The 25,505-nt window shown below is 41.6% G+C and overlaps 1 protein-coding gene across 1 annotated transcript in view; it reads left to right on the top strand.

Moving 5' to 3' along the window:
• Window positions 1-25,505, top strand: part of prim2 (DNA primase subunit 2) — a 108,411-nt gene that overhangs the window by 69,533 nt on the left and 13,373 nt on the right. The window contains exons 9-12 of the mRNA XM_071393675.1: window positions 254-326; window positions 2,128-2,313; window positions 19,138-19,264; window positions 19,571-19,653. Coding sequence (XP_071249776.1) covers window positions 254-326; window positions 2,128-2,313; window positions 19,138-19,264; window positions 19,571-19,653 — 469 coding nt within the window. The remainder of the gene's footprint in view (window positions 1-253; window positions 327-2,127; window positions 2,314-19,137; window positions 19,265-19,570; window positions 19,654-25,505) is intronic.

The following is a 25,505-nucleotide window of genomic DNA, read 5'->3' as shown; positions in this document are numbered from 1 at the left end:
TTGTCTCTGCAATCCACCATTCAATGAAATAAGTTAGACTTAATTTCTGTATAGTGCACAATTATAACTTTCTATGAGGACTGCGGAGAGTAAGCTTGTTATCATGGACTCTGATCCCTAACCATGTAACCATGTCCTGCTGTAGCACTTTGTAGGCTCATGACTGTGTTATTTATCTGGACCTATTGTTATAGACAGGAGTCATCTATTTTCTCTTTGCCCCTCTCTTGTTGGTCCATTTCTGTCCTTGTAGCCATGCTTACGTGGGTCAGGACTACAGCATACAGAAGAGTATTGGGAAAATTTCTTTGGAGCAGATCGATCCGGTGAGTATGCATTGAAACACAAAGGGCACATTTATACTAGGGATGACAAGTAAGATGGAGGATGTTGAATATATCAGAACAGAAATGTAAACGGTCATAGGTGGACAGAAGTGCTGCTAGAGTATCTCAGTATTGGTCCATACTGTATGTTTCCATCAGTAGTGGAGGGTAAACGCCTTTTACGGGAAAAATGCATAAACAGTATAGGGAGTGTTTCTTTACTCACTGCGAACCGAGGTCAGCGTTTACTGTTTTATTACCACTACATCGCTGCTTTCCCATACTAAGACCTCCTTAGGATCACAAACAAGTAGCTATTTCGCACACAGTCTTAGAGTCCTTTTTAAATTCTTGTCTATTGAATGCACAGGGTCATGTCATGCTTATAAGTTTTGGCAAATTGTCTCTTCAGTCTTCACAAGGATTACTGTTTGAAAGGCAGAAGCGCTCAAATTTCATACCTAATGTCTTTGCATTAGCGACACAGCCGTTGTCTACATGGACATTCAGAAGGGATTCCGAAGGGGTTTTTAATGAACCATTGTGGTCTCTCATAGGGGCAGTTAAACTGACCTAGGCCACAGCTCAGCTCAGCCTCACTGTGCATTCTTCACTTTCTCCATTTCAGAGACCACTGCTGTTCCAATTAAGTGGCTCGTCAGCAAATGCTAATTTCGTCCTTCAGATTTTCCTTGTATTTAATCGCCGTCAACGGAAGTAATGTATCAAATTAGAAGCCCTTTTACGATCTGGTGCATAAACAACAACATTTCCGTTCAATCAACGGACTCGACTCCAAATGTTTGCATTCAGAATGAAACGTTCCCTGCCCCCAATACAACAGGAAATGTCACCCACACAATGTTTTGTTTTCTCTTTCTATGCAAAACATATTTAGTACTACATTTTTGCAAAATCACAGCATTCTTTCTAGGTGTGCTGACGCAGGAATGGCATGAAGGTGAGCAGGAAATGGATAATAAACCAAGGCTATCCGTCGATCAGGAAAGCAGCTTTTGTCTGCTCTACTGGCCAGACTTTCCTCTACTACTTGGTCCTGTCGTGTGGACGAATGAGACTGAGACCTGAGGGCTTTAAGCTCTTTGTGACGTTGTGCTCAAAAGATTGGTAAACCTGATGATAACTGGTGCTGTCTCCAACCTCACAGTAGTAGACTTCTGCTACCAGAATTAAAAGTCTGTGGCCTTGGATATATATTTTATTTTCTACCTCTGATCGGCACCTGTGATGTTGGCCTTGAGCTAAGAGTGGCTAATACAGGACCTTGTGATCCCCAGACGGCTGGGCTAGACAGGCACCGCAACTCCTCTCTCCCGCTGGTCTGCTAAATCAGCGTTCCTCCTTATCAGCCATTAATAATATGTTTTATTTATAACGAACTTTTCATTACATCTCTGTGCTATGGTGAGGGCATTAAAAATAAAATGGGAACATGGAACAAGATAGGAAAGTTTACAGGAAGGCAATTGTGTAGAGGTGCATGTGCTTTATTTACATGATATTGAGCTGTATTTATTTCACAGTACCACCGCAGCTTTAAGTGATACGGAAGCCAGGCCTAGATACATTTTTAGCTTAGTCTGGATTAGGATATCGCAGATGACATAACAAACTGGCTGCATATCTGTGCTTTCATAGAGCAAAAATAAAATATGGAATATGGAGTCATTGGTGGAGGAAATGGTTAATTCCATGCAGCTTGTTGATTGCATTACTGCCATGGTAGAGTGAGATAGTTGACTTGCCTTTTGCCTGCATATGTTAATGTCTCTTCCTCTAGCTATCGGCCAAGTCCTACCCCCTGTGCATGAGGCAGCTCCACCGGGGGTTGAGGGACAGCCACCACCTCCGCCACGGCGGGCGCATGCAGTACGGACTGTTCCTCAAGGGCATCGGCCTCACTCTGGACCAGGCCCTGCAGTTCTGGAGGTCCGAGTTCGTCAAGGGCAAAGTGGACGCCGACAAGGTAACCTTCTTGGATTTGATTTGAGTTTGATTTCAAATTAATTAGATTTAAAAAATGCGTGTAAAACTGCTCCAGCCAGAGACAACAGTACATACATAAAATTGAGGCGATCCTCTCGGGTGCGTAACAATATGTTGAGCCTATTGCCAGTCCAATTTCTCAACTAGTAATATTTTGAAGTAGGAAGGAAATTAATTGTACATGGATAATAACCACAATGTATTCACAAAGAAAAGCTCAAGTTACTCGGGTTGGTTCTATGGCCTAAATGTCCTCATACTTTATAGTTGTATTGATGGCAGAGATTAAGTTCTGCCCTTCCTCCAGGATCTTAATTCTAGAATTGTCAGCGAATGCACCTCTGTTATGATTCTGTCTTACTTCATGTCTACGGTACATTCAACAAGAAAATGACTGTCCTCAGCTGAACTAGTCTCTCCCGGTTTCCACTTCTCATTCTGCATCTGAACTGTTCTTTCCAATTGATCCTCAATCCCCAGAACCCTGATGAGGTTCCCATCTACCTTAGGGGAGGTGTTTTGAAAGCTGATACATTTGAATATAATCCTCTGTCAAGAGATTTGAGCGCTCACTCAAGCTGTTCCACTGTAAATTCCTTTATCGTTCAAGTGGAATTTCACCTCAGGCTCAGCTGGAGAATAACACCACCCACTTCCCAATTTTTCGCCCACTCAAGTGTTGGACACTCAATGTCTGCTGTATCTCTGGCTGTTAAAGTGAAACTCACCCCGATAGTGCATCCCTTAGTTAGGTCAAGTGTGCTGGTCTTTCTGTTTTCTAGTTGTATACATCCATGGCGGTAATGTTAGTGGCTACTGTATTTCGGGTAAGAGCTTCAATTTGTGGCAGTACGGTATGGTTAGTGTGTTGTTGACTGGCTGATTGCGCGTACCTGTTATGTGAGCAGTTATGGTGGGTAAACAAATGAAATAAAGCAGCAGAAACTTTAGAATTATAGAATGAAAAACGTTTTGAGGGAGTTTGCTCACTCTTTTTAGACCCACATTTTCAGGAGGATAGCGAATTCATACTAGGGGTGAAGGATAGATTTTCTAATCTGCATTAACGATATGTGTATGAGGATTCTGCAAGTGTTATTCCCAAGCAGGATACATAGGCTAGAATGTATCAACAGCACATACGTAACAGTTATGCTGTAGGAGCAGCGTAATTCATTTACGGGAACCTTTTTGTACATTTATATTTGTACTTGAATTTTCAGTTGAGCTTGAATAATTTATGGATTAAGAAAACAACATGATTTGGTGAAAGAAAACCAATACCATACTTCTGGAAGGTTATGTTTGTTTCTTCGTGAGCTGTGTTATCTTGCAAATGAGAAGAATATACCACAAAATGAATAATGTATGCTTTTTAAAGTGCTTTGACTGCAGCAATCGTATTAATCAATGGAGGGCTAGAAATACAGGTGTTACATTGTGACAATACAAGGACAGGTGGGGGAGGGATAAGATGTGTGTTTATGCACTTCCAGTAATGTAAAATGAAGAAGAAACACAATGGTTCTCTTTCTGCAGATACTGCTTTTTCGTTGATTGTTTAAAATTGTGTGCAATTTTCAGTGACAACACTGCAGAGAAAATGGGTGCCTTTGCCACTTTTTCTTTGTAAGAGCAAAAATTAAGATCTAGCTGAGTAATTTTGGGACAAGATGTGTTTTGAAGCACCACTTTAAAAAAAAAAAATGTCCTCAATAAGGAAGACAAATGTTGACAGATTACTGTAGTTTCACAATATTAATTGACATGCCCAACACAAGCAGATAGATTCAAACAGGGTCTTAGAAATTGGAATTGTCTTACAGGTTTTAATCAGAATTAGACACCATACATTTACATTGATGTACGCCTACTTGATACGAGTTAGACTAGCTAATCATGGAAATTAACATTTTAATATTATGTACATTCGAGTTTCACTTTGTGGTCAATGTCCATCCAGTAACACCATTTGACTGACGCTTGAATTTCTACACTCACTTTCACACTGCAGTGTATACTTACTGAGCTGCCCTTCGATTTCGAAGTTGGGAGGGAAAAGTCATGTGAAGTAAGTCAATACTGTATATTTTGACATATAAATGTACATTGATTTCTAGCAGCACTCTGCTCAAACACCTGAAATTAAATTATTTCTGTGAACACTTCTCCCTGCACACTTCTCAACTTTCTGACTGACTTAGGCATCCAGTAGATTAGGGTCATTGTGAGACACCTTCAAGACTGGCCTTTTCCACTGAGACTTCAGCAGTACAGCGTGGCGAACAAAACATTCGCCTTGCTGTACTGGTTTCTATGGAGGCACGCCACAGTTCAGAGTTGCTTTGACTTCACTACTGCAAAGCCACTTTCACACACTCTCAAAAGCAATGAGGGTGTCCTTTTCCCATTCCTCCAGCTTCACTTCCTCCTCCTCCACATCCCCCATCCTACAGTAGCCTCGCACCATTTGTCCTGTTTAAGCGGCTCCCAGCCCAGGCGGGCGGACAGATTCTCTGCCGGTCATGGAACGCCACTCCTCAAAGTGACCTATTTTCAGGGTGGCTGGGTCCCCTCTGTCTGCCCTCTCAGGTGGAACCTGGACTGCGGCACACACAAAACCCAGGCCTTTGTCCCACGGTGGAGGAGGCAGCAGAGATGCAGGCTGGTGCCAGGCAGGTCGCGGCTCTCCCATTGATGTATGTGCCGTTTGTGGCAGGCTGCATAAAGCCTCCCCATTTAGCATGTGGCTGGCGCGGGGGGAGAAGATTGGAGCCAGCGAGGCTGAAACGGCCTGCCTTGGCTGCCAGAGCTACCTAATGTTACAGAACAGGGAGGAAGAAAATTATGGAAGCGAACGTGATCGCCATTGATTTCTGGGTTTCTCCGGAAGATATTAATTTGGATGACTATTCTCTTTTGTTCTGCTGTTTTGCGGTCATGATGACTCTGAGTACTTGGCTATGATATGGCACGGTCGCCCTTTACACTCATACCCGTTTATGACTTGAACATGGCAGATTTGGACACCAATAAGCGCCTAAATTGGAATGCAGTGGCTGTACACTAACATGCTATACATGACGTCAGAGCTGAGGGTCGCCGCTTCACCGCTCTGTATTTTTTTGGACTGACAGCCGGTCTGAACTTCAGCGCTGCACGTGCAACAAGAAGTTGACCCCTGCTGGTAATTGGGCAACTTTTGCACCTTTTTTGTTTCCTGAGTGAAGGAAATGCTGTAAATTACCAGGACTCAATGTATTTTGGAAGATGATCCAGTACATTGAGGATAATAATAAATACCGCTTTGACGTCATACAAGTAAGCCAAACACCCGAGTCCAAATGTGTAATTTAAATTTCCATATCATAAAACTCATGTAATATACAGTGTCAACATTTATGATCACAATGTTTGATGTACAGTTACAAGATGACATGGCTTATACTCTGGGTTATCCTGAACACAATGAGCTAATGTTTGTTGTACTGTGAACACAATTTGCAGTGGACCACGCAGCTGAATGCACTTGCCTTGTGAAAGCCTAACACTGTAAGATTGTATTTTGCTAGTCATGCTGGCAATAGAACAAGCTTTCAAATGATGCCCACCTGACCCAGATTGCGATTTAATAATGTACCGTTTTTGGATTGCGTAAACAACAGTAATTGTGTAAAGGCGGGGAAGCAGGGTTGTGTTCCAATCAAAACAACTACAAGTGTGCTTGCTGTAGTTCCTCAATGGCACAGCTAGCAGAGCCACAAAAACACCTTATAGGTGAAGACTCTTCTTTGAGTCATAAAAGTGCATTGGAATTACTTTGGAACTGTGCACACTTTGGAGAGGTGCATGTCCAATTGGAAACACCTGTTAGACCTCTCACTCAAACCCTTGTAATTGTTTTGTCTCGTGTTGCACCTACCCCATATTTTCCAAGAATGTTCTTACCATGTTACTGAATGTGAGTATTTTCAGATTTTGTTAGCAATAAATGTGGCGAAGCAAAGTACATGTAAAATGCACATGAAATCAAGTGTAAAGTTCAGATTCAGTCTAGTCAGGTGAACTGTTGTCCTCACCTTTAGTCTAACCTTATATTTGCTACCATGGTTATGCATGTACTTTCCATATTTATTTTGTAAGAAACATTTCAATTTAGCCCTATCCATATAGACAAATTCCCACGAGTGTAAGGGGTTAAGTGAAGGTAAATTATTTGTCAACAGACACTCAAATATGTCCACCGCAAGTACGGTGCTGCATTAGTAAAAGCAGTTCCAAGCTGATGTGCTATTAGGAGAAACAGCCGGAATCAGCTCAGATGTGGCGACTCGTGATGAACCAATGTGTGTAAGTTCCATTATTGATTAAGTTCAGTATGAAGCTGATTTGGTGTAAATAAATAATGGAAAGAAGCCCCTTGGCCCTCTCCCAGCTCCTTCTCAGCCCTCTGCATGCTCCTGTAACATGACTACATCCTCAGAAAACCCTCATCAATATTGCACTGTCTCGCGCCTCTGCACTCTGCACTCTGACCGCATACGCTCCATATCAATAGCCTGGACCATGTTAACCTTTTCTTCTCTGTGGTTGGAGGCCAGGGGGCCGGCAGGGCAGAACAGACCAGGTCTCTACTGCTGCTAAGCGGACAACATTTGTGTTGATGGAGCGTGGACAAAGTGAGGTGCGTCAGGGTGAAACTCATTAGACTGGCTCACTGGCGGGCCGACCTGCAGAGGAGCTAATCGTTCCTGACTGGCCATGCAGGGACACGCCATATCTACATTAGTGATTCCTATTTCCTTTCTGAATCGCATTCCATCTAAAGATGAAAGCAGCAAGTCTGGACCAAGGTGCTGCCGGTCTTTATTTAAACATGTTTTTTAAAACATTTACAGTCTAGCAGGTGTTGGCAGCTTGTGTAGCAGCTGCGTGTCAGAGCATCTTTTATAGCGCCTGCGGGTGTAATGAGCCTATAAACACAGGCATATGGACCTGTGGAGTTGTACTGTTGACCTCGAGAAGCTGACACCGATATTATGTTGGATGTATATCCAGACCTATAGAGAATTTTAAAAAAATCTGCTACATATGTAGTCAGAGTAAAAGTGCGTATCATAAATCTATAGGACTTATTTTCTTAGTTCCTGCTCACCTGAAGTAGACTCAAGTTACTTTGCCGACGCCTCCCAAATCAAATATTCTTCAGTTATACAGTCACTAGTGAAAGTCTACACACCCCTTGCACAGTTATCACATTATGCTGCCTTAAAATGAAATCTAAAAAGGGAATAAATGTGTTTTTTCCTAAAAATCTACAAAACCTATTCAACATTTCACTCTGCGGTCAAATATGGTAAAATCAAAGGATTTATTTACAAGAAACTTTGATTTGCTTTTCGAAGTTAAATAATTTTTACAACTCCCCCCATGCACATTTTAGATCTAGAATTCGAATTGTTTTGCTACTGATGTACACAACCTACTCCACATCTCCAAAGTGAAAGAATTAGATAGCATTTTCTAAATGAATACAAAATAAAAAACCATGGTGCCTTGATTGTGTATGTCTTCACACCCCAGAGTTAATAGTTGGTGGAAGCACCTTTGGCAGCCATTACAGCTGTGAATCATTTTGAATAAGATTCTACCAACTTTGCACAACTAATTCTTCTTTCACTTTGGAAGTGTGGAGTAGGTTGTGTACTACATCTGTAGGGCTAAAAAATCTAATGTAATAAATGTTTTGATGTCATTTTTAAGGCAGCAAAATGTGGAGACAGTGCAAGGGGTGTGTAGCCCCACTAGGCACTGTAATTGGAATTCACAAGATGTGTTTGTTTGGTTTTCTCAATCATTCACAGGAAGTGTAATGAAATTGGTTTGAAAAGAGATGAGCATAGATTATAAATTGGTATGCAACTCCAGGCTAGACCCTAATGACTGTTTATTACTGTAAAACTTTTATTCTACACGTTTTTTGTTTTGAGTTTGTGTAGTGAATTTAGTCTTGTGTTTGCTCATGGACAGATGGCTTGATAGATGGGCAAACAACAATGGATTGTTTCAGGAAATTGCAGAGCTGCTGTCATCAAAGCTTTTCAACATTGACACTCTTTTTTTTCTCTTTTTTTTTAGCAATGTAAACTTTAAAAACACATGCATCACTAGGCTTTGTTCTGCAGAGCTGTAAGTGCTAAGGGGTGCTTTTGAAGGATGACCACTGAGACAGAGGGCTGAGGAGGGAGAAGCAGCTCCCTGTACAGACAGCCTAAGGAGTCCACCAGGAGAAAGGGGATAACTAGTCAGTTGCACCACTGAATGCATTCAGCCGAAATGTGTCTTTCGCATTTAACTCAACCCCTCTTCAGGATTCTTAATATTCTCCACTGGTGTGCAGCAACAGCCCAGCACAGCCAGATTCTGCCTAAGTTACTGTTGCTGCCTGCCGCAGTGTATCCTGGGAAGGTCTCCAGACTTCAGTCTAAGCCTGATGGGATGTTTGAGAGCTAGGCTACGTGTAGGAATTTCACTCCCAACAGTTTAGCCTCATTGATCAGCCCCTACTATCTTTCTCTGCTCAAGTAAATGGTCAGACCGCGTCTAATTGAGAAGCATTTCGACATCGCTCTTGATAGAAGGATGATAATTCATGCCTATTGCAGCGTAAAATTGTATAGGCCCAATACTTGGAATGCAAATCCTGATATTATGTTCACTTATGCATAGAGCCGTAAGAGTGGTTAGTTGTTCTGTGCCAATTAGTGGCAAGATATTCTACAACTACTGTGCAGAATAGCTATGCTTGGTAGCTGGGTAGTCCTCTCAATCTTACCCTCTATTTCTCTACTGTCTACCAAGGTCTACTTTACTGTGTATTTTGATCTGTTACCTTCAGGCAGTAAGCGGTGTATAATTTATGGTAAAAACGCTGTCCCCTTGCCAATGTCAAAAAAGGCATGTGGTGTTCAACAAGCGCAGGATCGGCCCAGAGATAATAGGCTCAGACCGGTAGTATAGTATCGCCATTCATGCACACACACACACCTGCGCGCGCATACACACAGACACGCACGCACGCACAACACACACACACACACACACACTTGCAAAGCAGCTGCTGGTTTAATTAGAGCACTCCCTTTCTCCTGAGACATCACAGTCCACAGCACCAACGAGGCCTCCTCCATCAAGCAGCTCTACCTGGCTGCCCTAGACGCTGTTTACTCAACAAAACCCACCTGCGCCTCCATGACTTCCCACCACTAATTGACAGCGAGAGGAGACACTCAAGGGTGGCAGGGTGTAAAGTGGGTGGGACTCACTGCTTCTCGATCTGTGAGGGTTTCAAGCAGGTTTGAACGCTGAAGAAATGTGCCCTTGACTGAAGTAGCTGCTTTACTTGAGTTGCTCCAGTGGAAAAGTAATTCTGTGTCCAATGTTAAATCTATTTATGCAGCAAAATCGAAAGAGGTGGTCTTATTTGATCAGAGTCCAATTATTTTACTCGTGGCTGTCAAGGGCACATCATCTTAACTCTAAAGTAGCATCCTCTTCTCGTTGTCTCCTTTCCTTCATATCCACTAATCTGAAAACACAATGGGCATCATGAAAACTATAGCTCTTACACTGCCTTCATTTGTCTCATAACATCTGATGTAACAATGTTTATCTGCAATGTAATGCCCTCAAAATGTAATGCCCTTTTTTGCATATTTATCACCCCGATGATCTTTCCAAAATTAAGACTTGGATTAGAAAACATTTTGTGCATTGTTTTTGCAAGACTAATAACTTTGAGGACAATGGGTAACACAGACCATGCTTGTTTTTATTTGTACTTCTTAAAGGTAGACTTAGCAAAATGAAGTTGCCACAAGCAACACCGCAGATATTGAGATGAGCGAGATGCAACACTTCGCTCTCAGTCACACACAGTATCTGGGCATGTGCACGGGTTCGATTCACGCTGTTACAGCGTGGTATTCACGGAACCAAAATAGCGGAGAGGTTGAGCCTTGCACTTCAACGCTCTTAGTTGTTGCGAAAATGTACCCATTATGCTGTTTACTTTCTGCATCTACGTCATGTCACTGAGTCTACCTTTAAAGTTGTGGTTGAGAGTGAGAAATTAACACATTAAATCAATTTGAACCATCAGGAGGGGGTACTTGCTAGCAGTTAATGCTATTGATGTTTAGCCTGGATTAGCCAATACACTGTACTAATTGGATATGTTAACAGTTCCAGTCAATTATATTTTTTCACCTACAAAATGTGTTTATTCTGCATTTGTGTGATGAGCAGTAGAACAAACATTGTTTTGGCTTATGTCAGTGTGTGTCACTCCCTGACCTTAGAGAGCCTTTTTATCTTCTCTATTTGGTTTGGTCAGGGTGTGATTTGGGTGAGCATTCTAGTTTTTCTATTTCTTTGTTGGCCGGGTATGGTTCCCAATAAGAGGCAGCTGTCTATCGTTGTCTCTGATTGGGGATCATACTTAGGCAGCCTTTTTTCCACCTTTAGTTTGTGGGATATTGTTTGTGTGTAGTTGCTTTCTGCACTGCATGTAGCTTTACGTTCGTTTTGTATTTTGTTGTTTTTTCGGTGTCATTTAAATAAAAGAAAGATGTACGCCTACCACGCTGCACCTTGGTCCAATCCATCTCTAAACGAACGTGACAGTGTGCTTGCTTGTCATTTTATAGTATTTTTTTCTGCTTTGTTCCAACCTCCATGTTGAGTACCTGCCTTACAGTGTCTTGCAAAAGTATATAGACCCCTTGTATTTCTTCACACTTTGTGTTAAAGTGGGATTAAAATGGATTTAAGTATTTTCTACACAGAATACTATCTTTGCGGAAGTATTCAGCGACTATATAGGCTCATGATTTTTAAACGGTTACAGAGTTCAATGTCTGTGATGGGAGAGAACTGAGGATTGATCATTGTAGTGATTGTAGTGACTCTACAATTGTAGTGACTACAATAATGACCTAAATGACAGAGTGAAAAGAATACAAATATTCCAAAACATGCAACAAGGTACTAAAGTAATACTTAAGTTGGGGTAAACACAACACATCACTGAGTAACTGGCTCCTTATTTTTAAGCATGGTGGTGGCTGCATTATGGTATGGGTATACTTGTCATCGGCAAATACTGGAGTTTTTCCAGGATAAAAAGAGATGAGAAGGAGCTAAGCACAGGCAAAATCCTAGAGCAGGGTTTCTTGAACGATGCTTTGGGACCCAAAGTGAGCCCTAAATATGTGAGAGGTGGGTCACGAGTTATGAGTAAACATTTAGAATCATACACTATTTCTTCTTAATTTGGGTCATTCGAGGACAGTACATTTCACATTTGGGTCTCGAGCTTAAAAGTCTTAAGAACCTCTGTCCTAGAGGAAAACCTGCTTTACACTAGACACTGGGAGAGGAATTCAACTTAAATCCTCATTTTAAAAAATGTATACATTTTCTTCCACTTTGACATTGCAGAGTATTTTGTGTAGATTGTTGACAAACAAATGACAATTAAATTAATGTTAATCTCACTTGAAACCCAATAAAATGTGAAGAAGTCCAAGGGGTCTGAATACTTTTGCAAGGCTCTATACAGTTGAAGTCAGAGGTTTACATCCACTTAGGTTGGAATCATTAAAATTCGTTTTTCAACCACTCCACAAATTTATTTTTAACAAACTATAGTTTTGGCAAGTCTATTAGGACATCTACTTTGTGCATGACACAAGTAATGTTTCCAAGAATTGTTTACAGACAGATTATTTCACTTGTCATTCACTGTATCACAATTCCAGTGGGTCAGAAGTTTACATACACTAAATTGACTGTGTCTTGAAACAGCTTGGGAAATTCCAGAAAATTATGTCATGGCTTTAGAAGCTTCTGATAGGCTAATTGACATCATTTGAGTCAATTGGAGGTGTACTTTCAAATTCAGTGCCCTCTTTGATTGACATCATGGAAAAATCAAAAGAAATCAGCTAAGACCTCAGAAAAAAAATTGTTGACCTCCACAAGTCTGGTTCATCCTTGGGAGCAATTTCCAAATGCCTGAAGGTACCATGTTCATCTGTTTAAACAATAGTACGCAAGTATAAACACCATGGGACCACGCAGCCGTCATACCGCTCAGGAAGGAGACGCGTTCTGTCCCCTAGAGATGAACGTACTTTGGTGCGAAAAGTCCAAATCAATCCCAGAACAACAGCAAAGGACTTTATGAAGGTGCTGGAGGAAACTGATACAAAAATATCTATATCCACAGTAAAACGAGTCCTATATCGACATAACCGGAAAGGCCGCTCAGCAAGGAAGAAGCCACTGCTCCAAAACCGCCATAAAAAAGCTAGACTATGGTTTTCAACTGCACATGGGGACATAGATCGTACTTTTTGGAGAAATGTCCTTTGGTCTGATGAAGCAAAAATATAACTATTTGGCCATAATGGCCATCGTTATGTTTGGAGGTAAAAGGGGGGCTGCTTGCAAGCTGAAGAACACCATCCCAACCGTGAAGCACAGGGGTGGCAGCATCATGTTGTGGGGGTGCTTTGCTGCAGGAGGGACTGGTGCACTTCACAAAATAGATGGCATCATGAGGGAGGAAAATTGTGTGGATATATTGAAGTTACTTCTCAAGACATCAGTCAGGAAGTTAAAGCTTGGTCGCAAATGGGTCTTCCAAATGGACAATGACCCCAAGCATACTTCCAAAGTCGTGGCAAAATGGCTTAAGGACAAAAAAGTCAAGGTATTGGAGTGGCCATCACAAAGCCCTGACCTCAATCCCATAGAAAATGTTTGGGCAGAACTGAAAAAGTGTGTGCGAGCAATGAGGCCTACACACCTGACTCAGTTACACCAGCTCTGTCAGGAGGAATGGGCCAACATTCACCCAACTTATTGTGGGAAGCTTGTGGAAGTCTACCCAAAACGTTTGACCCAAGTTAAACAATTTTTGAAGGCAATGCTACCAAATACTAATTGAGTGTATGTAAACTTCTGACCCTCTGGGAATGTTGATGAAAGAAATAAAAGCTGAAATAAATCACTCTCTACTATTATTCTGGAATTTCACATTCTTAAAATAAAGTGGTGATCCTAACTGACCTAAGACAGGGAATCTTTACTAGGATTAAATGTCAGGAATTGTGAAACTGAGTTTAAATGTTTTTGGCTAAGGTGTATGTAAACTCCAGACTTCAACTGTATATACAGTACCAGTTTAAAGTTTGGACACTCATTCAAGGGTTTTTCTTTATTTTTACGATTTTCTACATGGTTGAATAATAGTGAAATAACACATGGAATCATGTAGTAACCAAATAAAGTGTTAAATAAATCCAAATATATATTTTATATTTGAGATTCTAGAAAGTAGCCACCCTTTGACAGCTTGGCATTCTCTCAACCAGCTTCATGAGGAATGTGTTTCCACGTATGCTGTGCACTTGTTGGCTGCTTTTCCTTCACTCTGCGGTCCAACTCATCGCAAACCATCTAAATTGGATTGAGGTCAGGTGATTGTGGAGGCTAGGTCATCTGATGCAGCACTCCATCACTCTCCTTCTTGGTCAAATAGCCCTTACACAGCCTGTAGGTGTGTTGGGTCATTGTCCTGTTGAAAAACAAATGATAGTCCCAGTAAGTGTCCTTTTAGTAGTGGTTTCTTTGCAGCAATTGGACTATGAAGGCCTGATTTCATGCAGTCTCCTCTGAACAGTTGATGTTGATGTGCCTGTTACTTGAACTCTGAAGCATTTATTTGGGCTGCAATCTGAGTTGCAGTTAACTCTAATGAATTTATCCTCTGCATCGGGGGTAACTTTGGGTCTTCCTTACCTGTGATTGGCCTCATGAGAGCCAGTTTCATCATAGCGCTTGATAGTTTTTGCGACTGCACTTGAAAGTTCTTAATGTTCCCGGATTTACTGACCTTCATGTCTTAAAGTAATGATGGACTGTCGTTTCTCTTTGCTTATTTGAGCTGTTCTTGCCATAATATGGACTTGGTCTTTTACCACAGGGCTATCTGCAGTCACAACACAACTGATTGGCTCAAACGCATTAAGAAGGAAGGAAATTCCACAAATTAACTTTCAACAAGGCACACCTGTTAATTTAAATGCATTTGAGGTGACTACCTCATGCAGTTGGTTGAGAGAATGCCAAGAGTTTGCAAAGCTGTCATCAAGGCAAAGGTTTGCTACTTTGAAGAATCTCAAATATAACATATATTTTGATTTAACACTTTATTGGTTACTACATGATTCCATATGTGTTATTTCATAGTTTTGATGTCTTCACTACTCATCTACAATGTAGAAAATAGTAAGAATAAAGAAAAACCCTTGAATTAGTTGGTGTGTCCAAACTTTTTTAACTAGTACTGTATACCCATGCATGACAAGTAGGCTATCCCGTTCAACTGGAGGCCCGTAGTAAATAAACGCTAGTGTTTACTAAAATATAATTATGCTCGATCTTATGGTATTTAGATGTAGGTATTTGTTTATTTTCATTATCCTACACTGAGACCAGAAACTCCTATTCTAACAGTTCTATTTGTTTCTCCCTCCACTCCTACTCATGACCCGGTCCTCCATATAGCACTTCGTTTTTCTGTAGTTTAGTAGTTTCTCATTCACTGCCCTTGATTGAAACCGGGTAATTAGGTAATTGACCCAGGAACATTGAGTGTCTGGCGAATCTGTACGTGACTGGCTGCATGCAAAACCCTTCCAAACTATTTAAATGCTCCTTGAAGGTGCTACAGGTTTTTATTATTCAAGTCACTCCCAGGATGTAATCTCTGTTTCCATCTAGTTCTATGCTTAATGTCTCTGCCGAAGCATTAGTCTTTGGAGTGCTCTCGCTTTTGCTGTCTGCTCTTGATACATTTCACACAGCCAGACAAGAAAGGTGGAAGAGCTGTGCTCTGTTCGCACCCTGACACTGAAAGAAAAGGCTTCCTGTATTGAAAAAAACAAAGCTTCCGAACATATATGGCAATTGCTTAGACTACTGCCGTAAAGTCCACTATGGGCTTGGACTCTCTGAAGAAACCTTTCTGAAGTTGTATTAAAATTGTATGGATTTTAAGAAGACTTTACATATCAATATATCCAATATCCTCTGTGCTTTCCACCTAAATCTAGAGCCAGTCTATAGCCTACAGTTCCCAAAATGTTAGACTACATTTATTTGTCATCCATAAAGGCAGGAAGTGCCTAACAATTATGTAGCATGTATGTAGCGTGTATCCTCAAGCTATTTACCCAACCCACTAATATAATGGTCTCTGAAGGCTGCACTTTTCTTAACCGCAACAGCAGACAAATGTGCATTTTAGGAAGAGCCATGATGTATTGTGGAGTCCCTCATCTTCAATGTTGCCCTGAGTTTGCACCCTTTATTTGACAAGGTGTTCTTTGTCATAAGGCTTGTAGTGGTGATTAAAATGAAATGTGCTTTAATGGCATTACACATAAAAGGGATTAGTCCTAGTGCCACATCAGTCACAATGGACTGTCTCTGAGGAGCCACGGCAAGGCTTGTGTACACACACACACCTCTTATCCTTTCTACTCTTACACCATTGCCAACGTGTGTTGGACTGGAGATGTTAGCAGGCTGTACAGTAGGCCCACAGGGCAGACACTGCATTATCCAACAGCCGTGTCAACATGCTTTACTTCCTCTCTGCTCTGGCTGCTTTCTGTAGTTTTCACACAGCCTCTTCCAAAACCCTCAGTAGAAATGAGAGACTGTTTGGGGTTAAATTAAGTAGTACCGGCTGCACGCTGCTATGGCTTGTATGTTTGTTTGTTTTTCTAAATTTTTCCACATTGAAGCCAACTTCTTAGGATCTGTTACCTCTTGGGATGTGTTTGATAAAGCTTTGAAATGAGAGCTTCATCGTTTTCCTGCATGTTGTTTTTGGTAGGTGTGCAAAACAGAATCTGAATGCTTTGAGGCATTTTTGGTATTGAAATAAATTATGAAATGGCAAAATGTTTCCATTGTGATTCATTATTGGATTAGCTAGCTTTTCAGTTACGGGTTACAGTTTAGCGTCAGACATGCCTTATATCAATCTCACTTCAACTAGCCTACATATTGCTGTCAAACATTGGAAAGAATAGCAGCTCTCAGGTTTTGAAATTACATTGTGTAAGCGAGCGCACACCGCACCGAATGTTGATCTGCCATTTGTTCACCGTTCATGCCAGCAGCATACCACCCTGCATACCACTGTTGGCTTGCTTCTGAAGCTAAGCAGGGTCGGTCCTGGTCAGTCCCTGGATGGGAGACCAGATGCTGCTGGAAGTGGTGTTGGAGGGCCAGTAGGAGGCACTCTTTCCTCTGGTCTAAAAAAAAAAATATCCCAATGCCCCAGGGCAGTGATTGGGGACACTGCCCTGTGTAGGGTGCCGTCTTTCGGATGGGACGTTAAACGGGTGTCCTGACTCTCTGAGGTCATTAAAGATCCCATGGCACTTATCGTAAGAGTAGGGGTGTTAACCCCGGTGTCCTGGCTAAATTCCCAATCTGGCCCTCAAACCATCATGGTCACCTAATAATCCCCAGTTTATAATTGGCTCATTCATCCCCCTCCTCTCCCCTGTAACTATTCCCCAGGTCGTTGCTGCAAATGAGAACGTGTTCTCAGTCAACTTACCTGGTAAAATAACGGTAAAATAAAAAAATAAAAAATTTGGCGCCGCGTGTTTTTAAAAATATATATAATTTAGGGACCACCCACCCGTGGGTGTCTTACTGCTGATATTTTCACGAGGATGTACATGTAGAATCGGTTTGGACTCGTTTGGCACTCTTCAGAGATGCTAAGTAAACGCTACCATGCCTTAAAGAAAAGCTTGCAATTGCAAAGAAAAGAGCGCGCTGCCAATTTATTCCAGCTGGAATTTAAGATCAGTGATGGAAAAACAATGCACTTCCTCCAATGAGCATTTGCATACATTACTTTGGGAACAGTTGACATTAATACAGTAATTACTGTTATAAGAGAAGTGGGGTGCACAGTGGCTCCGTGTGTGGCAGTCTTTCAGCGGAGCACTGAATGGCTGGCACTTCTGACACTCAATAGCTACGCCACTGTGTAATTAGACTGGCTTTATCTAACAAATGTCATTGTTGTCCTTGGAGCTCGGCTCCTTGTGAGTGGCTCTGACTGGATGGACCAGTAGGCATCCGAAAGCAGTGGCTTGTGACCTTTCAATCAAAGTTACCAACTTCACACTTTGTGTGGTTTCGTAGATGTACTTGTCAAAAAAAGATTAAGTCCTTTCCTTAACTCTCTGTTCTCGATGTCCTAACTTTTTAGTGTCAAACTCTCCGTGCTCACTGTCACTTATTAATATGCATGAATAGCAGTAACACAGGAAACTTTTACACAAATGTCAAAGCACCTACCAAAGCGCTCCTAGAACAATTTTAATACAGTAGGCTGTGATCTTTAAACTGGAAATGGCTTCCTAAATCCTTAGGAGCACCATATAATTAATATATGATTGGTGAATAGTTTTTATCGCTCCTGAGATTGCCACGATGCAGCTGGTCACCTTGTCAAGTCCAGGGGTTTTATTGCAACTGTAATGGATTATGATGAGTACCATCGTGATTAATGTTTTCTCGCTCTCCCGCAGCCCTCTGTTGATTTTACCATCAGGGGGAGGCCGTATTTCCCTTTTGAGCAGCTACAAGAGTACATATGATTGTTAAATTGAGTTCACCGCTGAGATTGAATGCAGTGACCCCCATCGAACGCAAACACTGTAATGGTTTCTTAAGCACATGCCATATATTTTGGAGCAGGACAGGAGGCGGACCCTTGGAGGTGGCGGTATCGACAGTAGGTCTGTCTGCAGAGAGGGGGAGAGCTGTTGCTATGGAATGGAAAGATTCAGATGCTTTAGAGCAGGGTTTCTCAAACTCTGTCCTCGGGACCCCAAGGGGTACACGTTTTGGTTTTTGCCCTAACACTATACAGCTGATTCAAATCATCAACTAATCATCAAGCTTTGATTTGAATCAGCTGTGTAGTGTTAGGTAAAAAACAAAACGTGCACCCCTTTGGGTCCCCAGGACTGAGTTTGTGAAACGCTGCTTCAAAGGTTCTGCTGTCACTGTTGAATGCTTCTTTTGATTTTCAGTGGATCAGCGGTTCGTTGGCTTTTTCTTGAATTATTCAACTGAGTGAGTTTTGAGCACTTTTTTCCCCATATGTGTTTGTCATGTCTTATAGGCCTATGTATTTTTTTCACAAGGATTGATGGTTTTGATTGTATCATCCACAACAATGGGTTCACAATTCAATAGGAACTTTCCAATAACAGGTTGTCTGTAGTGTATGGGCCTGTAATGTGACTGTGTGATTGGCGTTTTTACTGCTTTAAATCGGTCTCCTTATGTTAACGCCTTTCTGACAAATGATCACAGCATATATGTGAAGAGGTGTGCAGCCAGTAACAGGGAAGAGAGAGATGGAGGGATAAAAAAGAGATGGAGGGGGGGGGGGCACTACCCATAATCCAGTGACGGCTGTCTGGAGTTTGGAAACACCTCTGCAGCAGGTTCCCTTTAATAGCTCAATATTTCATGGCGGAAAACACCCTGCCGCCACCGACATGATGTACGACAACGTCTCTGTTTTCACCCCCAACCTCCCGCACCCCCCATCCCTCCCTCCGTGCCCTCTTTCACTACAACCCCATGTCTCACCTCTCTTTTCTCTCGCTCTCTTTTTGCCTTGCAGTTTGACAAAGCATATGCCTACAGCATCCGCCACATGTTCGGGAAGGAAGGCAAGCGCACAGACTACACCCCTTACAGTTGCATGAAGGTGATTTTGTCAAACCCACCCAGCCAAGGCGACCAGCACGGTGAGTCATGGACCTGGAGAGATGCATGGTTATTGCATACGTGATGAGCCCTTTTTTATCGTTATTAGCCTTTTAAGCCTATAGCTTGGTAGCAGTGATACCGGTGAAAATTTGCTCCATGAAAAGGGTTATGTATGGATGCAATTTTCCCTATGAACCCAGCCATAACAAATGCAAGGCAGTGTTTTGATTTCAATGTCTAATCGTTTGACCCATGCAACAACAACAAAAATTCCTAGCAGAGCTACTATTGTGAATACCTGCCATTCTCTCATGCCTAATTTCTCTATGACCTGGTGGTTGCAGGGTGTCCATTCCGACACAGTGACCCAGAGCTGCTGAAGCAGAAGCTGCAGTCCTATAAGGTCTCCCCCAGCGGCATCAGTCAGGTGGGTAAGGCCCAGAACACGCCTGAGGCTGTTCTGTTCTCTCAGATGCTCTGTTGTTAACCCATGGAACAATGCAACATTAACTGACTGCAGTTGTCACTAATATGTTCAGGCAGTCTCATCTACATGATTTACTTTGTATTGATGAATGTAGTTTAACCTGGTGATCTATTGTAATTATTTTTTACTGGCAATAAATAAAGTCCTAGATGGCAAGAAACAAACACACATTACGGACGTAAAATGAACAGTACAGTGTCACCAAAATTGTTTACAAAAGTCAAGCTGCCTTAATTAGTCTGCCTTGAGCTCCATAACAATACCAGAAATGGAATTTGAAAGGAAGAAAGTTTAATTCTCTAAAAGTTAAGTATAGATTAGAATATGTATTCACTACAGTGCAAAATGTAGATTGTCATCACACTTTTGACAAGGTTGACAGATTATTATAACACTAAGAAAAGTGAGGAATTAATAGCTTTTTCACAGCTCTTAGTAAAACAATGCAGTTGACATTTTTATACACCAGAAACATGGACGTGTTTAGTTAATACAGGGTAGAGGGCGACCGATTAATTGGAATGGCCGATTAATTAGGGTCGATTTCAAGTTTTCATAACAATCGGAAATCTGTATTTTTGGACACCGATTTGGCCGATTTGATTTAACTAGGCAAGTCAGTTAAGAACACATTCTTATTTTCAATGACTGCCTAGAAACGGTGGGTTAACTGCCTTGTTCAGGGGCAGAACGACAGATTTTTACCTTGTCAGCTCAGGGATTCAATCTTGCAACCTTACGGTTAACTAGTCCAACGCTCTAACCACCTGCTTTACATTGCACTTCTTGAGGAGCCTGCCTGTTACGCGAATGCAGTAAAAAGCCAAGGTAAGTTGCTAGCTAGCATTAAACTTATCTTATAAAAAACAATCAATCAATCAATCATAATCACTAGTTAACTACACATGGTTGATGATATTACTAGTTTATCTAGCGTGTCCTGCGTTGCATATAATCGATGCGGTGCGCATTCGCGAAACAGGACTGTTGTTGCTCCAACGTGTACCTAACCATAAACATCAGTGCCTTTCTTAAAATCAATACACAAGTATATATTTTTAAACCTGCATATTTAGTTAATATTACCTGCTAACATGAATTTCTTTTAACTAGGAAAATTGTGTCACTTCTCTTGCAACAGAGTCAGGGTATATGCAGCAGTTTGGGCCGCCTGGCTCGTTGCGAACTGTGTGAAGACTATTTCTTCCTAACAAAGACAGCCAACTTCGTCAAACAGGGGATGATTTAACAAAAGCGCATTTGCGAAAAAAGCACAATCGTTGCACGACTGTACCTAACCATAAACATCAATGTCTTTCCTAAAATCAATACACAGAAGTATATATTTTTATACCTGCATATTTAGCTAAAAGAAATCCAGGTTAGCAGGAAATATTAACCAGGTGAAATTGTGTCACTTCTCTTGCGTTCATTGCACGCAGAGTCAAGGTATATGCAACAGTTTGGGCCGCCTGGCTCGTTGCGAACTAATTTGCCAGACTTTTACGTAATTATGACATAACATTGAAGGTTGTGCAATGTAACAGGAATATTTAGACTGATGGATGCCACCCGTTAGATAAAATACGGAACGGTTCCGTATTTCACTGAAAGAATAAATGTTTTGTTTTCGAGATGATAGTTTCCGGATTCGACCATATTAATGACCTAAGGCTCGTATTTCTGTGTGTTATTATGTTATAATTAAGTCTATGATTTGATAGAGCAGTCTGACTGAGCGATGGTGGGCACCAGCAGGCTCGTAAGCATTCATTCAAACAGCTCTTTATGAATTCAAGCCTATCAACTCCCGAGATTAGGCTGGTGTAACCGATGTGAAATGGCTAGATAGTTAGCGGGGTGCGCGCTAATAGCGTTTCAAACGTCACTCGCTCTGAGACTTGGAGTAGTTGTTCCCCTTGATCTGCATGGGTAACACTGCTTCGAGGGTGGCTGTTGTCGATGTGTTCCTGGTTCGAGCCCAGGTAGGAGCGAGGAGAGGGACGGAAGCTATACTGTTACACTGGCAATACTAAAGTGCCTATAAGAATGTCCAATAGTCAAAGGTATATGAAATACAAATCGTATAGAGAGAAATAGTCCTATAATTCCTATAATAACTACAACCTAAAACTTCTTACCTAGGAATATTGAAAACTCAAGTTAAAAGGAACCACCAGCTTTCATATGTTCTCATGTTCTGAGCAAGGAACTTAAACATTAGCTTTCTTACATGGCACATATTGCACTTTTACTTTCTTCTCCAACACTTTGTTTTTGCATTATTTAAACCAAATTGAACATGTTTCATTATTTATTTGAGGCTAAATGGATTTTATTGATGTATTATATTAAGTTAAAATAAGTGTTCATTCAGTATTGTTGTAATTGTCATTATTACAAATATTATAAATAAAATTGGCCGATTAATCGGTATCGGCTTTTTTTGGTCCTCCAATAATCGGTATCGGCGCTGAAAAATCATAATCGGTCGACCTCTAATACAGGGTTAACCAATTTTCTCAAATCAAATTTTCTTCAGTTGACTTTAGATGCAATTTTCCTCAGAGATCATTAGCCTCGTCAGTAGTATTTGGTAGGTATGTGAGTAGTTTTAGCATTGATATTCTGGGTGTAGTTGAAATCTGCAGTGCTCCAGCCTAGAACCCAGGTTTTATATATGAGCAGCTCAGCTCAGTGAGTTTACAGCTTTGACCGCCTTAGCATCTGTGTCTTTTAAAATGAATCGGGGCATATTTTCAAGTGCTCTTTTTAAGCACTTTCAATGTGTTCTCTCAACACATTAAACTGGGTTCAATGGTGCAGGTAATGAAATGAAGTTGTAAGGTCTTGCCGTAGCGTTCTCATGGAGTTATGGACCTTCAGGACGTTAATTTAATTCATGGTCCCCTTTTTAATTGGGCCATAAAGTTCACTGTTCAAAGTCTCGTATGAAGAACATATACACGCAGCCTAACAGCCCACAGTATAATCTAGAAATATAATCTTCCAATGTCATTTGGAAGTGTCCTGATAGATGTAATTGCCTAACTAAGTTTATGGAATATAGACCCTTTTCCAGTACACGACACACTTATGTCCAATGTTCCCTCAAAAAATGTTCAGCACTGAGCAAATTTCAGGTCTAATGAGTGCCAACTTGAACAATGTGTGCAACTTCCAGCGTGCGTTTACTATGAACACTGAGGCTGTACCTGCTTTAAGTTAGTTTTAAGTGGTCAAGAAGGCCACGTTGGCTATTTGATCATAATGTAGGCCTACCAGAGTGGCCTGCCAACAAAAACAATGGAGAAAATGCATCCCATAACATTTGAACATGGGCCAAAGAAATAGCTGTTCTATCATTCAGTGTACAGTAGCAGCCAATGTGTCCTACAATGAACACCACACATTGGCTGCTACTGTACACTGAATGATAGAACAGCTATTTCCATGTTCAAATGTTATGGGATGCATTTTCTCCATTGTTTTTGTTGGCAGGCCACTCTGGTAAAGCAGGTACAGCCTCAGTGTTCATAGTAAACGCACGCTGGAAGTTGCACACATTGTTCAAGTCGGCACTCATTAGACCTGAAATTAGACTACATTCCATGAGACTTTTGAAAAAAATATGCAGGGCTTGACATTAACCTGTTTATCCACTTGTCCTTCAGACAAGGAGGTGACTGAAAATGTTGTGTTTGACGCAAGAAACAACATTACAAAATAAAATGCATTATTATTCCCATACCAGCTATAGGCCTAATACATTATCACCGCATATTGGTTTTGCTTGAATTGCCCTGCCAATACATTGTTGTTCTGGCCATTTAAAAAAAAATATATATTTCCAAATTTGAGGTAGGCTATATGATCACACCGGTAATAGATCCATTTTGTTTTACTTGTGAGCAGCGTTGGGTAGGTTACTTTCTAAATGTAATCCGCTAGTTACTAGTTACCTGTCCAAAATTGCAATCAGTAATGTAAGTTTTGTGTTGCCCAAACTTGGTAACGTAATCTGATTACATTCTGTTACTTTTAGATTACTTTCCCCTTAAGAGGCATTAGAAGAAGACATAAATGTATGTTACCAATTGAACGACATCTATTGCAGGATAAATCAATGTTAAAGTTTACATAGCTGGCCATATATGGATGTAAAAATGTTATGGGTTGGTTATTTTGGCTTCTTCTAACCCATCGCTTTCTACTACATAAGATAATATGATTAAATTATATCTTTACATTAAAACACACAGAATTCCAGTCATTCCAATAAATGTTATACCCCTTGATCTTCTAGAATAGGACTTGGAAATATGGAAGTATAGATTAGTAAAATTGTTTTACCTGAGCATCATCACCTTTTTGTCCTAGACTTGGCACTCCGGTACCGCTTGCCATGCGGTAGTAGAGAGAACAATCTATGACTGGGTGGCTGGCGTCTTTGACAATTTTTAGGGCCTTCCTCTGACACCGCCTGGTGTAGAGGTCCTGGATGGCAGGCAGCTTTGCCCCAGTGATGTATTGGGCCGTACGCACTACCCTCTGAAGTGCCTAGGTTGTTAGGTTGTTATTCTGGCACCACCCGGCGAGGTCTCTGACCTCCTCCCTATAGGCTGTCTCGTCGTTGTCGGTAATCAGACCTACCACTGTTGTGTCGTCTGCAAACTTGATGGTGTTGGACTCGTGCCTGGCCATGCAGTCGTAGGTGAACAGGGAGTACAGGAGGGGACTGAGCACGCACCCCTGGGGAGCTCCAGTGTTGAGGATCAGTGTGGCAGATGTGTTGCTACCTACCCTCACCACCTGGGGGCGACCCGTCAGGAAGTCCAGGATCCAGTTGCAGAGGGAGGTGTTTAGTCCCAGGTTCCTTAGCTTAGTAATGAGCTTTGAGGGTACTATGGTGTTGAACGCTGAGTCAAAGAATAGCATTCTCACATAGGTGTTCCTTTTGTCCAGGTGGGAAAGGGCAGTGTGGAGTGCAATAGAGATTGCATCATCTGTGGATCTGTTTGGGCGGTATGCAAATTGGAGTGGGTCTAGGGTTTCTGGGATAATGGTGTTGATGTGAGCCATTACCAGCCTTTAAAAGTACTACGGGTCTGTAGTCATTTAGGCAGGTTGACTTTGTGTTCTTGGGCACAGGGACTATGGTGGTCTGCTTGAAGCATGTTGGTATTACAGACTCAATCAGGGACATGTTGAAAATGTCAGTGAAGACACCTGCCAGTTGGTCAGCACATGCCCGGAGCACACGTCCTGGTAATCCGTCTGGCCCCGCAGCCTTGTGTATGTTGACCTGTTTAAACGTCTTACTCACGTCGGCTACGGAGAGTGTGATCACACAGTCGTCCGGAACAGCTGATGCTCTCATGCATGCCTCAGTGTTGCTTGCCTCGAAGCGAGCATAGAAGTGATTTAGCTCGTCTGGTAGGCTCGTGTCACTGGGCAGCTCGCGGCTGTGCTTCCGTTTGTAGTCTGTAATAGTTTGCAAGCCCTGCCACATCCGACGAGCGTCGGAGCCGGTTTAGTATGATTCAATCTTAGCCCTGTATTGACGCTTTGCCTGTTTGATGGTTCGTCGCAGGGCACCACTCTCAGATTAATAAACAGAGCTAGCGATGCAAGGACTGACCATCCATGATATCAACATTGTTTTAACAATGTTATGAGGCTATACAGTGTTTGTTTATGATGTTTACAAACATTGGAGAAAAACAAGCTTATATTTTGGGTTCTCGTGGAGTGTGACAGTTGAACTAAGCTCATGAGGCATTTAAGTTACA

Source organism: Salvelinus alpinus, chromosome 3 (genome assembly GCF_045679555.1).
Source record: "Salvelinus alpinus chromosome 3, SLU_Salpinus.1, whole genome shotgun sequence".
NCBI lineage: Eukaryota > Metazoa > Chordata > Actinopteri > Salmoniformes > Salmonidae > Salvelinus > Salvelinus alpinus.
This window is presented reverse-complemented; position numbering and strand designations above follow the sequence as displayed.